Source organism: Sinohyriopsis cumingii, chromosome 19 (genome assembly GCF_028554795.1).
Source record: "Sinohyriopsis cumingii isolate HCF-2022 chromosome 19, ASM2855479v2, whole genome shotgun sequence".
NCBI classification, from domain to species: domain Eukaryota; kingdom Metazoa; phylum Mollusca; class Bivalvia; order Unionida; family Unionidae; genus Sinohyriopsis; species Sinohyriopsis cumingii.
In genome coordinates, this window is record NC_142979.1 from 23,874,650 (window position 1) to 23,895,388 (window position 20,739).

Here is a 20,739-nt window from a genome sequence, read left to right on the forward strand (position 1 = left end):
CAAATCGTTTAAAATATATGTTTGTCAGATTAAATCCAACACTTTTTATTGGGGTTTTGCCATAACTCTGATAGTTTCTGGATCATGGATATCATTAAAGCTCAAAACAGTCGTTTAGCCAAAAGTCTTTGATATGTGATAAAATCAGTAGTAAAAAAAAAACTTTTTATTTCTTTTGAGCTTCTTAGATGTCGTTGAGCCAGAAACTTGCTATTCACCTACTACTACTAGAACAGAAAGAGTCCGAAATAGTACCAACACCAGGGTCCATGTCATCTGCTCACTCTGTTTAGATAAGAACGGTGACGAATTTGGGAAGAAGAGAAAGAAATACAAGGAAATTAATTACAAAGAAGCGGACAGAATTTGGTTCGTTAAAATTGCAGGTGACGAAGAAGTCACTGATTTACCGGTGTAAGATAACTTTGGAAGGACATGCCTAACACTCGAAACTGTGCCAGAACTGAGCAGTAAACCCAAAACAACTTTCACGTCAGGTATATCAGGGGAGTACAATAACTTGTACGCCCTAATGCTGCAGATAACTAATATCCCGTATTTAGCAAGGATGGAACCATTATGAAAAAGGTTGGCGGTTGCAGAGGGGGCTTTACACGTAGAAATACCACATTGCTAGTCCAGAAAAGTGACGGCCAAGTCATTCTTACTCACTAAAACCTGTCCATCGCACTTATGATGTGTTTATCTCTTATCCAAATATAATTATTTATGCTCCCGATAGGATGGCACTTTGCAATTTTTTTTATTTATTTTTTTATTATTTTTTGGGGGGAGGGGGCGCGTAGCAAAGCTGATAACCTTTTTTGATCATGTAATCGCTGAAGGGATGAATCATCCCTGTTTACCTGTTCCTCATCTCTTTACTTCGTGGTAGTGTAGCAGATTCCTTGGCCAATTCAGTTTAGATGACTCTTCTTGTAAGAAAATCATAAAACAAATAGAGAAATCTCACGCCCTATTGGTTTTTAATGTATGTACGTGATTGACAAATAAGGATGCATGAAGTCATTAATTTCACTATCCCTGTCCTTGGAAGTTACCCTCCGGATGCATCTGAAAAGAGAAAATAAATGATTATTTGTTTATAGTACAGTATGACACAGAGTCATTTTCCCGGAGGCACATTTATAGGACATGAAGTTCTTTCTCTGGGAACTACGCTCAGAACGGAGAGTATCGTAAGGATCAGGATATAACGCTCATCCAGATACAATAGCGTACAACTGATCTACCTGCTTATAATGCTTCAACAGAGCAAGGTCCACGTCGTTTGTTTTGAACTCGTGGAACGAACAGTGTTGACCCTGATTCATAGGTGTATTATGTGACGGAGATCTGAGCGTCCAATATTCGCAATTTCATGATTTTTATAATTTTTATAACCGAAAAACGACTGTAATTCCTATCTTATCTTATTCATATAAAGGCAATTTAGCTGCATTTATAACCGATTATTCAAAAGTCTTAAAATTAACATGCACGTTTTGAGGCAAGCTTTTATCGAATTTTGCACAATTGTTTCTTTTTAATCCTTCTCACAGTAAAACATGCATGCGGATCTAATTTGGTATATATCATTTTGTTGTTATGTTATATAATTTTTATGTGGATCCACTTATATCACAGCGTAGTTAATGAATTAGTAAATATTTAGGAGTTCGTAATTATATTTATGTCTCACTTTTTAATGTTTTGCTTGCTCCATACAATAATGTCTGGAAAGGTTCAAAAAGTCGTAAATCCATCGTTGTCCTATTTAAAATTATTTTTTAGTCCGTCAAGGCATGCCAAAGGAGACACAAGAATGTGACATTAGAGAATATCGAATGACCCTCTCCCCCAAATAAAATGGTTGTTGTATTCATTTCCCTCTCGTAAAAATGACCCTTCTTTCGCACCCAGTCCTAATTGCCGAAGATTTAGTAATACGTTTAGACTCTTCTATACATCAAATTACAATGCCCCTATAGTTTTCAAAGTTTGAGGTATCTATCTAAGACAAAGTTTGAGGTATCTATCTAAGACAAAGTTTGAGGTATCTATTTAAGACAAAGTCTGAGGCATCTATCTAAGACAAAGTTTAAGGTATCTATCTGAGACAAAGTTTGAGGTATCTATCTGAGACAAAGTTTGAGGTATCTATCTAAGACAAAGTCTGAGGTATCTATCTGAGACAAAGTTTGAGGTATCTATCTAAGACAAAGTTTGAGGCATCTATCTAAGACAAAGTCTAAGGTATCTAAAACAAAGTTTGAGGTATCTATCTGAGACAAAGTTTGAGGTATCTATCTGAGACAAAGTTTGAGGTATCTATCTAAGACAAAGTCTGAGGTATCTATTTAAGACAAAGTTTGAGGCATCTATCTAAGACAAAGTCTGAGGTATCTATTTAAGACAAAGTTTGAGGCATCTATCTAAGACAAAGTTTAAGGTATCTATCTGAGACAAAGTTTGAGGTATCTATCTGAGACAAAGTTTGAGGTATCTATCTAAGACAAAGTCTGAGGTATCTATCTGAGACAAAGTTTGAGGTATCTATCTAAGACAAAGTTTGAGGCATCTATCTAAGACAAAGTCTAAGGTATCTAAAACAAAGTTTGAGGTATCTATCTGAGACAAAGTTTGAGGTATCTATCTGAGACAAAGTCTGAGGTATCTATCTAAGACAAAGTCTGAGGTATCTATCTAAGACAAAGTTTGAGGTATCTATTTAAGACAAAGTTTGAGGTATCTATTTAAGACAAAGTCTGAGGCATCTATCTAAGACAAAGTCTAAGGTATCTAAAACAAAGTTTGAGGTATCTATCTGAGACAAAGTTTAAGGTATCTATCTGAGACAAAGTTTGAGGTATCTATCTGAGACAAAGTTTGAGGTATCTATCTAAGACAAAGTCTGAGGTATCTATCTGAGACAAAGTTTGAGGTATCTATCTAAGACAAAGTTTGAGAAAATATTAAGCACGCACGTATAGATACCGATAGAGTTACTTGCAATAGCACACACACATATGTACGCAGGGGACGGACAGGACAACAGAATCAAACCGTTTTTCCAGACCAGTGTGAAGACAACAAGATATGTGATGCCACTCTGTACTTTATGTACAAGATATTTCAGAACACTAGTATTTAAATCTAAAATGGTAAATACACTCTAAAATAGAAACATATTGAAATGTATTAAAATTGGATTGATTTAGATAAAAGTTGCTTCTATAAACAAGGAAATTTCATCAGGTTTGTAATTGCTACACAAAATACGATTCAATGATCGTAAAGATACCATAAATCCTGAACACGTTTCAATATAAAAGGCTGTTTATTAATCTACGCCTTCCGTGATATAACATGTATCCCTAAAATGTACTTTTGGACATGCTTTCCACTTGACCCTACGTGCTTTTCACTTGATCCTACGCCAACGCAATAAATAGACGATCACGCGGAAACCAGAAACTTGATTTGGTCAGAACTGGATCATAAGAGTGTTTTTATGGGCTGTTCGATCCGATGGTGCTTTCGAGTCCATATTAATAATAAAGTAAACCATGACAGGATTTCTAGATTGTAAACACGCAGATCTACCACTATGGGTGTAATCAGTATACTCATATGAATCAATATACCTCCAGATTACCTTCAGCCTCATTCTGGGATAAAACTTGACAAATCTATCACGCGGTTATCTTAAAATACCAAATGTTCCTACCTTAGCTAGTTCAGAAATATATGTGCGAAGTGTAAAACATGCGAATGTTAAATTACTCTTTGATACGTTTAACGTCTTGACCAGATCAGTCGGTCCTTGTACATACCTACACTAAGCCAGCATCGGTTTCGAACTAAATGAATTCATATGTTGATTAATTCCTTACAGGACAAACTTAGTTGTTATAATCAAGGCACATTATGGAAACTACTGTAGAAAAATACAGTTTCTTAGGACGAAAATGTTGTTTTATTATGCAAATTGTTCAGTTTTTATAGTGAATATATTTATTTATTTATGGGGAGGGGGGTCTTTACCTGCAAATTTTAATTGTTGGTTAAATTGGTAGTTGGCAAATAAATTTATTTTTTCATATTAACAAAGCTCTTTGTGTTGATTAATAATGGATATTCTCGTGATACTTATGAAACACTTTTACTTTGTGGATGAAAGCGTTGGCCTAATAAATTGGAATAGCTTAAAATAGACAGTATAATATTTTAATGTACGTTATTGACTATATTCACAAAGTAATTCTCAAATGTAAGATATTGACTATACCTACAAGGTAATGTCTTAAATGTACAATATTGACTATATTCACAACGTAATGTCTTAAATGTACGATATTGACTATATTCACAAGGTAATGTTTTAAATGTACAATATTGACCATATTCACAAGGTAATGTCTTAAATGTACGATATTGACTATATTCACAAGGTAATGTCTTAAAATGTACGATGTTGACTATATTCACAAGGTAAATCTTAAAAGTTCGCTATTGACTATACCCACAAGGTAGTGTCTTAAATGTACGATATTGACCATATTCACAAGGTAATGTCTTAAATGTAAGATATTGACTATATTCACAAGGTAATGTCTTAAAATTTACGATGTTGACTATATTCACAAGTTAATGTCTTAAATGTATAACATTGATTATACTCACAAGATGCATGAACTGTCTAAACTCCGCCTCTGACACCTGTTTATCACCTGCGTATGAAAGAAATTTGTTTACAGTTAAAATGAGTTATGCTGATACATGCTTAATAATTAAAATTTGAATGTCCTTAAAAGGTTGCTCAAAAGAAGCAAATATATCGATTAACAAGACGCGAATTTAATAATGACATAGAATATGCTAGCAATATTCAAAACTCCTACTTTATTTATGATTAGTTTCTTCCTGAAATTGAACCCTACGAAAACGTTTATAAAGAAAAGAAAATCTATCCGAAAGAGCCGAAGGTAAGTAGCTAAAATCGCAGAGATACCAACAAGGATCAAATTATACATTACGTGGTGATCAATGTGGTGTGTGTCCTATTTCTATGACGTTTATAATTTGAAGAGAAAGTCAAATCACAACAACAATAGTTTACTTACCGCCTGATACTGGGCTAAATGGTGATTAAAATGACACAAGTTTACTTACCTTTATGATACCAGGAGTAGATGTAGGCAACGAGGATGCCTGCTACAGTTCGGAGGTTAAAATTATGCCATGAAAACACTTAAATGCAGAAACCAGGGGTTCCATTTAGCACACTACTTGCCTACTTGTTTACACACCCTTCTCCCCCTACATGCCATACTTGGAGCCGTCCTGTCTATAGAGTTGACATTTGGTGGTTACAGCGACACAGTTGTACATACCGTTTGGATCCAAAACTGCCAGATGGTGGCTAATGTCATCAGTAGTCAGGTGATGATCGTGGTTGAAGTCTAAGTCATAGAAGAAAGCAGCGGTAGTTGCATGATCGTCATGGTACGTCTGTGACCAGAAGTTGATAAATTCTGCTTCAGACACCTGCAGATCAACTGTAATCATAACATTTGTTTTTCTTAGAAAACATCAACAAAAAAGAATAACGCAAGAGACTGAAGCTTTCTTTGTACTTCATGTGAGATTAATGTGATAGCTAAATTAAGCAAATATGATCCTTAGCTATTTCTGAAAAAATCATTTTGCGATTATTAAGCTCTCTTAATCTTACAGATAAAATATAAATAGAACATCGCTTTCACAGAGGTTTTGTGATCTAGATTTATACATTTCTAATGTGCCATCCAATCTGTGATAAATATACATAAATACCAATGCACAGTTTGCTCTGTGCAAACGTTTGCCGGAACAGGAGGGAAATTGTTGAGCTCGACGGTTCAAAGTCTTTCCCCGTGTGTTTGGCAAGCGTTTACAAACAGTCAACCATGTAGAGTCGTAATTCATGCATGATCAATGATTAATTACGTAAATGTATTTCTTTTTTAAACTAGAAGGTTTTGAAACACATAAAAACTATGTACTTAATCAGTTTGTCGATTTCATTTGTTCGAGTTCGGCTCACGTCACAAAAGCGCTAGAGTTAAAGGAGCGGAAACCTACTCAATAGTATTGAATATTTTAAACATACCAAGAATGAAAACTAACGTACTGCTGAAATGATATCTTATTAAGTTTAGTGGCATCGTTAGTGTAAAGACTGGCTTACAGTTTTGGTCCCATCTAAAAACAAGCTCCAGCATCAGTTCACCCTCGCTAACATGTCCGTCATGATTGTCATCCATATCTAGCATTACTAGCGATGTTATCTGATCGACGGTCAGCCCATGAGTGTTGTTTGCCCTAAAGATGATTAAATTTTACAGTCAACTAGACTGACACGAATTACCCGTTTCCTAGCCCCACCCCACCCCTTCCCTTCCCTTAAAACTCGTGCGTCCTCGACTATGTATCTGCTGGCATATTAACTACGTGAGCATGGCCCATATTTCTCCATACTGTTTTGAGCAAAAAAATGGAATTTGGGCGCGACAAACAAAAGATCAGATATCACACCGGAAGCATATTCATATAATTTAAATTTCGCACATACAAAAAGGAATTATCCTTCGGCAATTTGTTTTTCTTATTTGTAAATGTTTCTAAGAATTTAAACAATTTTGTGTGGTACCAACATCTAGGTGACTCAATACAAGTTCGGAGGTTTGACCCTTGCGCGACAAATATTATCACTTCCTTTACCTCCACCCTACACTGATCTCTCAAGGCTTTGACCAAATCGTAGCTGATTCAGGGATATATATATATATATATATATATATATATATATATATATATATATATATATATATATATATATATATATATATATATATATAATCAGTAAAATATTTGAATAATTCGATGGGTGTATCATCGTGCGACAAATGTTAACGCCACCCGCTAGCTCCCTTACTCTGCTTACACTGATCATCACTCAAAACCCTTGACGAAGTCCAGCTTGGTTCAGGAAGATGTTACTTCCATGCGATCATGTACATTGTGTTTATGTCTGTCTGTAATTATATACATGAATGTATGACTTCATTCAATCATCCATGTATGTATGTATGTATGTATGTATGTATGTATGTATGTATGTATGTATGTATTTTTAAAGAATATATTATAAAATTTCAATAAGTTTGCTTTTACCCAAGAGCTGCCTCAATTACAATTGCCAACAGGAAGTACGTAATCATCTTCACGTCTGAAATACACAAAGTATAATCTTTGTAAAACTACATCTTCTGTTTGGTACTGCCAGTTTTACATTGGCAGCAGTCGATACCAATTTAAAACCTCCTCTTGTAGAATGTGTATAATCGTCAGGGTTCTGGAACAGTGGGCTCGTTAGGAAAGACGTGACGTCATCGCGTTACATCCTTGTATCCCCCATAGCTACTAGTCAACAATCATTATAGTGGAGACTAAACATCACCACGGCATTACGAAAGTATTGAAGGACAAGTCGAATAATCAGCACAAGATAATTGCAGGTTGATTTTGCTATCATCATCATTATTATCATCGTCCAACCATCATCATTATAATGTTATTGCTGAAGCAAAATATCAGTAACGTCACGGGCCGCCCATTTACGTTTCCGAGGACTTTATGTTTTTTGGGAAATACGTGACCCTCAAATAGCTTGAGAAAACGTGCTCTTGCTCTTTTATATGAACTATCTAAATCCGTCATATTATGTTGGATTTATTTTATCTCGAGATAAAGGAATTTTTTTTCGTATTCTGATTATTAAATAGTGGTCCCTAACTCTCGGTACTTAGTCAAAATAGAGTACACGTCTTCCTTTATGGAGTTTAATAATATATGGATATTAAAGAGAAACAATATAAATATGCGAATCTTTACAACATACTAGTCTGGCTGGTGAGTTAGAGGGGGTGGGTGTATTAAGATAGTTTCGTTTGTAAGCTATTTGGCGAATTGAAATCTGTTGACTGTCTTGGGGGGTCAAGAGTTGAGCAGGATGAGATTCATTTTCATTCCTAAAGTAAAGCTGGCGTCGGACAATAAATCTTCGTGTTGAACTGGTATATGGCCACACGATTTCAATGGCAATTTCCAAATAATCGTCGGCAAATTATGTAATCCCCATTTTCGTCATGTATGCTGCAGATAACAACATCATGCAAATTGTCCATTGACATGACATCTGCACGCGTAGATAAGAACTTCCTTTTCCACGCACTGTTTGATTCTTCATCAGAGATATACTTAATGTTAAAAAATGAACACCCTCCGATCGTCTGGACATGTTCCTATTGCACAAGACTGATGGACCATTGTGTATAATGAAATAGATAATTGCATCTTTTCTGGAGAGATTGACCAGATTGTACCTCTGGCTGAGACCCGAATGTACACTTGGGATGTCATAGCCATCTTTTCCAAAAACTTCAACACATATTTTATACATGTATGAAAAATTACCGTCACAGTTTTTTCTTCTTAGTTCGATCCGAAAATACTAATTTAAACATAATACTTTCGAGCATGTAGACTTTTGAATTATGGTTTTGATTTCCTCTGTTCATTGAAAATGACATGTTACGAGATACATTCGGGCATTAAAGTTTCAAAGACATTTTAAATCCAGAATTTCCGCCAAAACAATTAAATTTGATGATTGAGTGTAACAAAAACGAAAAGATTTAAGCATGCAATATTTGCTTATAATTAATTCTGATTTATATTCCGTGCTCCTGTTTAAACTGACAAAACTGTTTTTGCTTTACTCGCATGACAATAATTATTTCGTGTTAATTAATATATGAGCAAAAGGTAATACTTATGTTAGAATGGAGTGAAAACAAAATAATAAAATGAAATAGTCAGAATGTTACACTAGTTAAAAATCATTACCTGAGCTTAACAAGAACCAAATATCAGACAGCTACGAGAGTTTGATACTTTTCAACGATATATATATATAGCCCCGAGAGCGGTTATCTGTGTGACGTTCCCAATCGAACGTGACTAAATGGATAAGAATTTGTACCTAGTTTGGTAATAGCATATATAATCAAGCCCTTCCCCCTCTTTGCTTTCTAAAATAATACGTTGAATTTCGACACTAAGGTTCACAAATCAACCATCAGTACACATGCATCAACAACTAAAGCAAACAGCAAGCGTTCCTTGCATTTTTCACCTCAAAAAATGCGATAGTACCGACAACAGCTGAAATATTTCGCCATAATTTCATCCTCTTAGTAAGTTAAATAAAAAAAAAGATTATTTTGTATTTATCACGATGGCATCTTTCATCCCAACTCTTTTCCTGAACATTTAACATGCGGTTAATTATCTATGTAAAATTTGTAATTATTTTTCAGCATAATTTTATACGTTCAACCACTGAGTACTACTTTATAGAAAAGTATTGCGAACCTGTGTCAAGTCAATTATTCTGTAAGAGGCATTTCTGATCCTTTTAGCTGATTTAATTTGTTCTGCTCTCCCGAGGAGTACATGCAAGTAGAATATAATTATATATGTTTTATAATGTTGGATTTATTCCATGCAAGCTACAACATTCGGAATGCAATTTTTAGTTCTACAAGTATATGTGTACGTTTTTATATAGAGTTAAGTTTTCATTAATAATTTTCAATTCTGATGCCATAGCAGATCACCTGATCGATTCCCTGGACACTGCCAGGCGCACTCGCTGTGAGGAAACTACAGCATCACTTAACTTTTACGAGCTCCAGCTGGAGCATGCTTCGAAGACTTGGCACCATTCAGCAACCACCAGTTCAAGCTCACTCTGTTGTCAAGTCAACTGCTGTAGCTAGCCACTTAGTACAAGTGGCAAAAGCACCTCTGGAGAAACAACACCGATGTCAAGTATGAGATGACTGCCGTCCGAAGTCAGATGAACTAGATCACAATACTCCAGAGACATTTTCAACAACAGAACTTGAAACGGTGCTATGCTGCATCAATAAATCAGGCAAAACAGCAGGATATGACAATATCTTGCCTGAGTTCCTGAAACATCTTGGACCGAAGGCGAAATAATGGCTTGCTGCATTTTACACCCGGGTTGTTAGGGAAAAGTGCATGCCGACTTTGCGGTATCAAGCAAAGATTATTGCAATACCAATGCCTGGCAAAGATCCCGTCAGTGCGGCGAGTTATCGGCCAATCTCCTTGTTATCAGCCTGTTTAAGTACTGGAGCTCCTGATTCTCCAAAGAAATGGTCCTGACTTGGAGAATATCATAATCGTTGAGCAGACAGGCTTCAGGCATGGCCGTAGCACTTGCGATCAAGTCCTTGCCCTGACTACATTTGTTGAAAACGGGTTTCAGAGGAATCTTAAAACTGGAGTTGTTTATCTAGATCTAACAGCGGCATATGACACGGCCTGGCATTCAGGGCTGCTATTGAAAATTTCCAGAGTATTTCCGCGCTGGATAGTTGAGACTATTGAACTGTTCCTTGGCAACAGGCGTTTCAGAGTGAACATCAGAGAGAGCTGCAGGTCGGGGAGGCGTCAGACTAATAGACTGCCACAAGGGTCTGTTCTTTCGCCAAGTTTGTTCAATGTCTATATCAATAACTTACCTGTAACACAGTCACGCAAGTTAATGCATGCAGATGATATTGCTCTCGGGACCCAGAGTCGCTCATTTGCTGAGCTTGAGGGGGGTACTGAACAAGGACCTGGAGGATATGACGGACTTATTCAAGAAATTTCATCTACAGACAAGCTAATCAAAGACAGTCTCTAGCGTCTTCCCTCTTAACAATGCAAATGTGAACCGTGAGCTTTGCATCCTCCTCAGTGGGCAGCAAATAATACACATCCCGACACCAATATACCTAGGTGCGTCTCTGGACAGATCACGGACATTCTACAACCACCTGAAGAAAACTGCAGCAAAACTTAGCACTCGAAACAACCTTCTCCGCAAACTGGCTGGCTCAACCTGGGGCGCTAGTGCTTAGATACTCAAGACAACAGCACTGGCCCTCTTTTATTCGACAGCCGAGTATTGCGCTCCTGTCTGGGCTCGATCATCCCACACTAAGTTAATAAACGTCCAGCTCAACACAACAATATGCATAACCTCTGCAACACTACGTCCTACTCCTTTACCATAGTTGACAATACTAAGCAATATTCCTCCTCCATATCTTCGTCGCCAGGAAGCAACGGCAAAAGTGTTAGCTAAGGTCTATGCCAGTGAAATCCCTTCCATTTTACATGGACATCACCTTACATCCAGCAGCACGCTTGACTTCGAGACGATCAGTCTGGTTTAGGTCCGTTACCGGAGGATACGACAGCTATTTCGGCATGGAGTGTTGAGTGGTCTTCAACAGATGTTGTAAACTACTCCCTCGTAGTTGAGCCATCTGTCTGCCCTCCTAGCTTCAATCTTGCTCGTCATCTGTGGACCACACTGAACCGTTTTCGGACAGGACAGTCAATCTTGTCAGAAGAGGCAAAGACGCTAACTCTTCCTGTTGCTGTGGAGCTCTTCAGCCCATGTCTCACATTGTGAACAACTGTCCACTGACAAAGTTCCCCGGTGAACTGCAGGTTCTGCACGTTGCTGACGATGACGTTGCTAAATGGCTGAGCACGCACTGCACGGGATAATAATAATAATAATAATGATAATACTTCTGGTGCATTTCTAATTCCAAACAAGATGTCATTTTCTGTTAAATCTAACTCAATATGACACATGTCTCTAAGAGAGGACCTAAATTTAATCAAATCCATTTTTGCAGAATATATACGGGAGAAGGGGATCACCTTTTCTGATCCCATGCTGTATAGGGAAAGCTGAGTAGTGTGCATTATTTAGTACATAGCTTGATATATCATGATAAAAAGTTGAAATCATTTCAGGATAAATGGACCAAAACAGAAAAATTCTAAAGACTTTTCCATAAAAGATCATTCTACTGAAACAAAAGCTTTTTCGAGGTCAAGAAGAACTAAAAGTGCAGGGATGTCATCTTCCTCTGTTTAACAAATAAACAAAAAATGAGGCGTGTAAGTCACTTATATATAGACCCTTCAAAACACCAATTGTGTTTCACTTATTATCTGTGGTTATTTACTCTGTGAACATTAGATGATGCAATTTTTAGATCACCATTCAAGAAAGAGATAGGTCGCCAATTTTTTCTAGACGTAAAATGTTGATTTTTCTTCTTCAGGAATACGGATGCTAACTCCTAGTTTTTGTATAACTCATAGACTATTGCCTTCATATGCAAAATGTAAGGTTCTAACCTAAAAAGGTCACAGTTCATTCCACAAAAAATGTATAAACCTAGACAGTAAAACCATCTAAGCTAGGTCACTTGCCATTCTAAATTTGTTTCAGTGCGTATAGACATTCTTTCATAAGCTAGAGGGCCTTCAAGTGTTTCTTTCTCATTTGCAGATATCTTGCGAATAAAGGGCTTTGTAGATTCAAAAACGGTATATAAATGAGTTATTGAGTTAGGTATTTCTAGTGGAATAAATGTTTTTGTAAAGGGATTTATGTTCTATTGAAATGTCATTCAGATTTTCTAATTCACTTCCATCATTGATGATAAGCTTCGGTGCCAATTTCACAGTTTAATGCCATATCACAAGGTTACAAAGCAGCTTCTCTCCTCATCCTCCACTTTCCATCTTACGTTTTGCTCTTAAGATCGTGTCTTTAACTTTTTCTTCCTGGAGAAGTTTCAAATTTGCTTCCAATTTGCCAATCTCCTCGACATTATCTTTTGGATTTTCATTATCAATATAACCATTTTAACTTACACTCAATCTTTCTCTCCCTCACTGTTTCTTTAATCTATATTTTTGAAAAGAGAAGTAAGCGATTCCTTTTTTTTCATATGATTAATTTCAAAACTTCCCAAAGCATTTGATCACTAATGTTGAAATTTGTTGCATCATGCTTGAAATTACCATTATGCATCGTATATTGATCAACTGTAGCCGATATACAATATTTATGGATATCTATAAATTCAGGGTCATTTAAAAGGTAATTATTAAATTTCCATATACCTTTCCCTCTTATTTGGTCAGTGAATTTAAAGGTAATGGAAACAGGAGAATGATCTGATTTGTAATTTCCCCCCAGACATTTTCTTTCTTTCAATATTTCATATTTGAATGTATTCTTGAATAGTACGGGCACTCCTCTTCTACTACTTGACTGAGAAGAAAACCTTGCTTCAGAACCCCATTCACCTCTCCAGTAACATTTCATATTTTGTAGAATGAGTATCTACTAATAGGGTTATATCATACTCGCCCCCGCATCGTGAGAAAATTACTATTCTTTTTATCTTTTTTGTAAACATTCATTGACAATTAAGGTTCCAATAACTAAATTAATCGCAAATAAGAGGATGAAATCTAAATATTAAAAATATTTTTGAGCACCTCAGCGAATTTGAATTTGTGAAGAACGCTGAAAATCGTATGTCCAAAATGTTCTTCCCTTTCAAATCCATTTCCTGAAAAACAAAAACTTCATGGAAAAACAAAACCCAACCCAACATTTAAAATTATGCCTCCTGTGACTGGCTATAAACCTCTTGACCCCAGAACATCATCTTGGCAACAATGAACGTGCAAACATTTCTTTAAGGAATAACCATGATATTATGAATAATAGCTGTTATTTTCGTTATTACGACTATAATAACCATAATATATGGCAACTAGTCAAAAAACGAAGTTTAAATATTTATATTCTAAAACAATTTGCATGGATAAAAGCTATTGTCAGCTGGCAACCGATAACACTGCAAACCACTATTGGACCTTAACTCTAGTTGAAACTGGGGGAAAATGTGGTAGCTGAAACATATCTAATGCTTTGCTGTAGAGGAACGGTTATATTAGTACAGAACAAATAATATAATGGGTTTACTTTTGATGAACGTAAGCAAAGTTAATCTTCTGCTGCTGATCCGACTACAGCCGATAATATACTACTACTACTACTACTACTACTACTAATAATAATAATAATAATAATTATCATTAGTAGTAGTAGTATTTATGTCATCATAGATGGAATGTGGTTGGTTATTTATATTTTGCTGAGGGTGGCGTCATTCATCTCTGAATCATTTCTAACTATGCTGGCTGTGCGCAGGAAAGCTGCATTTCTGGTCAGGTACGGCATCAACAATGTGTTTATGATGTCTCTGAGTATGTGCAAGTACTGCTAATGGTAAGTAGGACAGGTGTGACAGTGCTGAGACACTAGCTAAATTTTAAAGAAAATGGTGTGGTTCTTTTAGTCCATGTACAAGAAATGAACTTATTCACTGATCATTTCAAATTACTGTTCAATCATGCTGTCATGTATTATTTACTATTAAAACACTCTTAGTATACGCATGATCACGAGAATATTGCAGGACCACTTCCTCAACTGCTGCATTTTCCTATACCTTCCTAATAGGCCATCCTGATAATTTCTACATACGTGCTACAACAGGTATGACGCTCAATTCCGGTAGGGGAAAACGTGGTTTACTTAGGTATCATCCTTCATCTTGACTTAAAAGTGCCTAATTTCGTCATCGTGGAATTTCTCAAACTGAATCATGGAAAATCTTGCGAGTACTTTTCAATAGGTGATTGGCTATAAATATATAAAACGGCAGGCTAAATGATTTTTTTCGGTATCAAAGACAAAGGTCTATAAGGATAAAAATAGAGTCAGCGGCGCTTGATTGGTTGAATATCAGGATAGATTTCATGTCGAAAGTATCCATCCGTACTACTTTATGATTTTTAATTACATGTGTGTGTGGGTGTACAAGCGTGTGTGCACGTGATCACGTTAGTATTGCTAGACAACTTCCTCAATTGCTGCTCTCTTTACACTATTAATGCTGCATAACATATACCTATAAATACTCATGACGTCAATGATTTTTTGTAAGCGGTGTCCTTTGACATCTGCATGAACCACAATCATCAGGTCCACTTGGAATAGTGATTCAAATATATTTTACCCAGTAACAATGATGTAACCGAAGGCAAAAAACATTACATGTGAACCTTTTTGCGTTTCGTTGGTTCAGAACACCCTTTAGGATTGGCTTTTTACCTTGCAGAGAATCGTGTCAAAGCGCGAGAAATAACATATTCGTCCCCGTTAACTCCAGACGGGCAGATGATTAGTAAAGAACTAGACTGATTTTCCTTCAGAAGGGAATCTAATTATAGTAATATACACAAGACTCAAGCCAAAAAAGAGGCGTGTGTGTGTGTGTGTGTGTGAGAGAGAGAGAGAGAGAGAGAGAGAGAGAGAGAGAGAGATTCGGGGGATTCCGTACAGATATGCCTGATTTGTTATCATGCAAATAAGCTTGCATGCTTCCAATGCGCATGCGTAACGTGCGTGATGCCTATCATGAAATAAACTGTAAGATCACCAGTATTGTGCATTCAAAGATACCAACACGATCCTACCGCAGAACGACTAAGAGATAAAACGCTAAGTGTTAAGTCCGCTTTTGTGTATGAGGGTGACCATGGATTCCAGTGACTGAGCATGGATTCCAGTGACTGAGCATGGATTCCAGTGACACTCTGGGGGACTCATGAATCACATGGACAATACAGACTATTCGACGTTTTCAGCTGAATTTAAAAATAAATAGTTCTGTCACTTGCACGTGCAAACAGGTACATGTACATTTAACTAAAGTCTATATATGAAGTCTGTTTACGCTATATGTAACAATCTAACATTTGCATTTTTTTATCATTCATGGAAATACATTTATTTCAGATATATAGCAGGTGGATTTGTAGAGCAAATGATATTTCTTAAAGTCAAACTTCTACTTTGTAGTACAGCAAAATGTCGTGATATGTATCTTATCGTGAGTCAATAGTATCGTCCCAGACGTAATCTAAACTAATTTAAATCATTTCCAGTTTTGCTCCAATATTATTTTTCCTATCACGATCAGAAGAAAATGCAAATCAGCTGGGAGATTTTTACGCTTAAGAGAAGCACGTAATTTCTGTAATTAAATGTTATAAATATGACATTTAAGAAGACAGTGAAGTGAAGTTTTATGCCATTCTGGTTTTGACAAAACATGGTTTGCAAATAAATCATTGCTGACATTGGTTTATATGCCAGACCAGAATGATTGTTGGGAACGGTTTATGTTTTTGCACAACAATTGGTTGGGAGAACACACATCTTAGTTTATATATGTTCAATAGACTTTGACTGGATTGTAGAACTTTAGTGGAGTATAGACTTTTATTGGAGTGTAGACCTTTATTGGAGTGTGGAGTGTAGACCTTTATTGGAGTGTAGACCTTTATTGGACTGTAGACATTGGAGTGCTTGATATAGCTTATTCTTTGCATTCACATAGCTTTTGAACACCCATTTTAAGGTTCTCAAATCTGCTACTGTCATTTTTGAGGGAAAGAAAAGATTCCTTAACAAATATTTCCTGTACACGCAAAACTTTAGTGACACATAATATAGTCCACGTATGGCAGCCATTTTATACATTACTACTGATAGATAGTTCAGCAATCAGTTATTGAATCATGAAATGATGCGTCGTACAGGAATTTGTACTCAGAATGTTAGGATGAATTATAGTTTTGTGTTCAAAGGACTTCAATGGAACACGTTGTAAGATCTACAAACTCTTGAATTGTAAAGACGCCGTTCTGATCCAAAGTTAGAATATTATGGTATACATTGTCGAAAGTGACCAAGGACCGTGACCGCCAGATGTTTTGTTTCCCACGGCCATTCCCTACCTAAGATAGGGAATAGTAGATAAACTGTTATGCCATACATTACCTATCAGTTAACCTCCCTGCTAGCTTTTATGCGAGTGATTTCATAGCATTTTACTTTTAAGATGGATAATTTTCTGCGTATCTCAATCTATACTTTTATGGTTCAAAAATAGGACAGTCATTTCCGTAACCTCCTCACCGTCTGCGACGTCCTTGGAGTCTGGCACTGAACAACATAGATGTCTTGAAAAATGGGCTAACACTTTTAGGCCTATCATGATATATAACTGTTAAACTTAGATTGACCATGGTTAACTCAGATCATATGAAAACCGTGGCAAACCATTTGATTTATTTAATCCAAGCCTTCAGATAATCGATGTACATACCGTGCAAACTTTTATTTGCAAATTTAAAACAGAAACGACCACACCGAGACTGACTCAGACTGCAACTGTCAAATATGTACTAAAGTCGTAATATACCTCCCCGTTTTTTGTACCATCCTAACGCATTAAAAAACAAAAAACAGAAATGAATTCAAAATTGCACAGAACTTAGTCAATTCATTCATTGATTTATAATTTCATACCTGATTGTGACCAGGGGGCCCTAACACAGTTATCGTCTGAGACTTTCATACTAAACGGAAGCTTTCAGCACAGGCGCTCAATGCGAGCTTAACTTAAAAAAAAGCAATAACCTGAAGGGAAAAAAATTTGTGCCTAGTGACAAATTTTCCTGAGTATCACGATGACCCATTCTAGCAAAGTACACAGTCTATCATGCTATAAAAGATTCAAGGTAAGTAACTTCCAAAAACTTCGTTCCACGCTTACCCTCAAACTCCGTCTGATATTTCCGTCTTTGAAGGCACAAGACGATAATATATGGCTTGTTTTACTCATGAGATATTGTTCAGTTCATGAAGCTATCATCCCGTCTAAGCGGTACATAGGTAAACGGCGAAATATGATTGGCCCAAAACGTAAAATCATGAACTTAATGCTTGTGTGATATTTAAGTATATATAACAGCCGTTGTATATGGCCTTTATGTATGGTTAGATGGATGTTTGGATGCAAGCCCGATGAGAGAGAGAGAGAGAGAGAGAGAGAGAGTAATTGAATAATTTTCATTTAGAAAGAGGCTGCCCGATGCTCTTAGTGTCTGAAAGAAAATGATTACTGATTTTAGAAGGCCAAGTAATATTTTGTGTTTCAGAGAACGTTTCGTATCCACAACATTGTGCATACGACTGTCTACAAAAGAGATAGATAATTAATAATCTTCATTTCTGACATAGTAGACTCTCCCAGATTTTTTTCTTCTCCTAATATTGTTTTCATTAAAACAATTAAATAGTAACTAATATCGGTGCAGAGATTCATTTTATATTATGGATAACTTCAATTTGTTCTACTGATCTATTCTCCAGGGACAACAAAACGAACAAACTAGGTGATATTTGTGTCACTCTATATAAAATTGCATATAGTGTGGTATCCATTTTATTTGTGGGCACTCCTTCGATCTCTAGCTATGATAAGCTATTAGCCTTGTGTGTGTCCCCCACCCCCCACCCCCCGGCTTTTACGACACATTTAAAAGAGTTGTGTTTTCATGTATCACCCTTGGAAATTGTGTGTTGTTTTTCAGTTTTAAAAAAAATCTAAAAGAATTTTGAAATAAAATTTATTTACATAGTTGCTTTTGTTGGATAGGTTTCTCTACGTCTTTATATTTTTAAATTTTGGATATGTCGTACCCCATGATCCCTGTCCAGTCATGTATGTATGTATGTATGTATGTGTGTGTGTGTGGACCGAGGTTTTCTTGTTGTTTATTTTTTAATGAATTTAACATCAAGCCGCAGTTGCCAAGGTGTTTGCAAAAAGTAAAGCATTAGTAGTAAAATAAAAAGTATGTTTATATATTGCTTCATATAGTTTGAGTACAAATGCGTCTCTTTTCTGCTTAAAGCTAAGCTAGCCAAATAACAGGAACAGTATCCAAAAGAGTAAAAAGAGTTTTAAACAAAGAAAAAGGGGTGGGGGGTGGGCGGGGAGAACGAGAAGAGGGGTAAAAGGATTAGTATTAGTAATTCTATAATAATAGTTCCTAAGTAGAAGGAAGTTCCCCAAGTGTTGGTGTACTTTAAGTTCGTACACTACGTTTATGGTTTTCATTGGCTCCCCCAGAAGCCTTCCTACCTTGCTTAGAGCCTCGTAGTATACCCGGTGAAATCAACGCCTTTTACTTCCCGCAAAGCGTGGATCCCTGTTCCAGGGATTAGTAGTTTCATGTCTGATTGATATATAGGTGTGAATTTCTAACACTAATTTCATGTATATATTTTACATTCTAACCGGAAGTCCAGTGGGATGGTGTATTTAACTTAGTCGTATTTTCTCTTAACTTGCCAGTTGCTTACCGCTCCACCTTTAGCCCTTACAGTTGACCTTGCTCAATTCTGTATTTAAAGGAGGTCAGTTACACGAGCAGGTGCGATGTAGGCAAACTGAAGTAGGTATTAGTTACGCGTTGATCGTTAAGCAGCTTTTGTGTTTGTAATTGCTTATTTTATCGTCCATTTGTATAACATGTTCCTGTAACCTTTCTTTTCAGGCTATAACATAATAACTTTGACCATGGGGACATAGTTTGCAGATCATTAACACAGTTTCTATCTACATCGTGCAAGATCGCATATAATAAATCAAACATAATTCATCTCTTTTTAAGACACACTATGATGTTGCTGCCCTAACAACAAAGTTGATGGCTCTACTAAAAATATAAGAAGATTAATGTAGACCTCTATTCCTTTCAGATCCCAGTAGAATAATGCAAGGTGTAAATAGAACCACCCCTCTTCTGCCAACGTTAAACAACAGGTTTTATATGGAAGCTAGCTTATCCAGTGAGCCTCCCGAACGCAGCTGAAACCGTCTACAGAGAGTTCTTATCTACTGTCCAGTAGACAAACATTTACTTCATCGCCAGACACTGTGGAACTTCCATAAAATCAACCGTGGGGCATTTCGCTACTAAGTGTGCTAACTTCCTGACGTTCCATTTAGATATAAACGTACATTTCGAGACTGTCGGAGTATAGGTGTACAGACTGATAAATCTGAATATGATTTAAACCTAGATAGTAAATTTCAGCGGTCATGTTTGATTTTTCAGAGTATAAATACCTTGAGTCGAACGACATCTCGAGTCCACAGAAATCCGTCCGCTCTCCAGGACCTCTCATCTTACCCGAGCTCTCGAGACGCACTTCCTGTACTTCATCTGATTCACTGAGTAAGCTAACGAAACGTGATTTATGTATTGACATTGACATAGAAACTGTTAGGAAGATAGTAGATAGCGGAACTGTGACTGACTTCGAACCGATTTGGAGGAAGAAAATGACTCTAAAAACTAAGAAAACGAGTATCCCAATGACAAAAGCCAAAATCACAGATGCTATTATGGAAGACAAAGACGCTGATGGAATAGAAACCAGAAAGTATGTGAAGTTTGCATATAAAATGGACAAAAGTACGGAAACGTCTTTGGAACTAGAACATAAATAGTCCGAAATAGTACCAACACCAGTGTCCATATCATCTGCTGACTTATGCCGAAAATGTAGGATCATCAAGTCAGTTTACGATAGGAGACCCACTTTCAATTGTGGACTTCTTAAGTAAAGCGAGTGACGGTTGCAGTAGTGACCACGACAATTCCAGTTCAGATAAGAACCATGGCGCCATTGGGAAGAAGAGAAAGAAGTACAAGCAAATTAATTACAGTGAAGTGGACACAATTTGGTACGAGAAAGGTAAGAAAGAAGTCGTTGACTTCTCAGCATATAATAAATTT

The 20,739-nt window shown here is 36.5% G+C and overlaps 2 protein-coding genes across 2 annotated transcripts in view; one reads left to right on the forward strand and one right to left on the reverse strand.

Moving 5' to 3' along the window:
• Window positions 1-967: 967 nt before the first annotated feature.
• LOC149775285 (uncharacterized) lies at window positions 968-9,050 on the reverse strand. The gene is made up of 6 exons (XM_089943903.1): window positions 8,953-9,050; window positions 7,219-7,273; window positions 6,233-6,366; window positions 5,397-5,561; window positions 4,687-4,733; window positions 968-1,074 (listed from the first exon to the last, which is right to left on the reverse strand). The coding sequence occupies exons 2-6, from the start codon at window positions 7,263-7,265 to the stop codon at window positions 1,039-1,041; spliced, it is 429 nt and encodes a 142-aa protein (XP_089800029.1). The 5' UTR covers window positions 7,266-7,273; window positions 8,953-9,050; the 3' UTR covers window positions 968-1,038.
• Window positions 9,051-15,550: 6,500 nt separating this feature from the next.
• The window catches only part of LOC149775286 (uncharacterized), a 47,159-nt gene continuing 41,970 nt past the window's right edge, over window positions 15,551-20,739 (forward strand). The window contains exons 1-2 of the mRNA XM_089943011.1: window positions 15,551-15,771; window positions 19,697-20,698. The gene's annotated coding sequence lies outside the window, so the exon portion shown is untranslated. The remainder of the gene's footprint in view (window positions 15,772-19,696; window positions 20,699-20,739) is intronic.

Bases quoted from the DNA above. Each gene is read 5' to 3' on its own strand.
- LOC149775285 (XM_089943903.1), bottom strand. From the start codon at position 7,265: ATGATTACGTACTTCCTGTTGGCAATTGTAATTGAGGCAGCTCTTGG. The intron at 5,562-6,232 runs GTAAGCCAGTCT...TTATGATTACAG, and splicing joins TTTTAGATGGGACCAAAACT to TTGATCTGCAGGTGTCTGAA. The intron at 1,075-4,686 runs GTGAGTATAATC...TTCTCTTTTCAG, and splicing joins TTAGACAGTTCATGCATCTT to ATGCATCCGGAGGGTAACTT.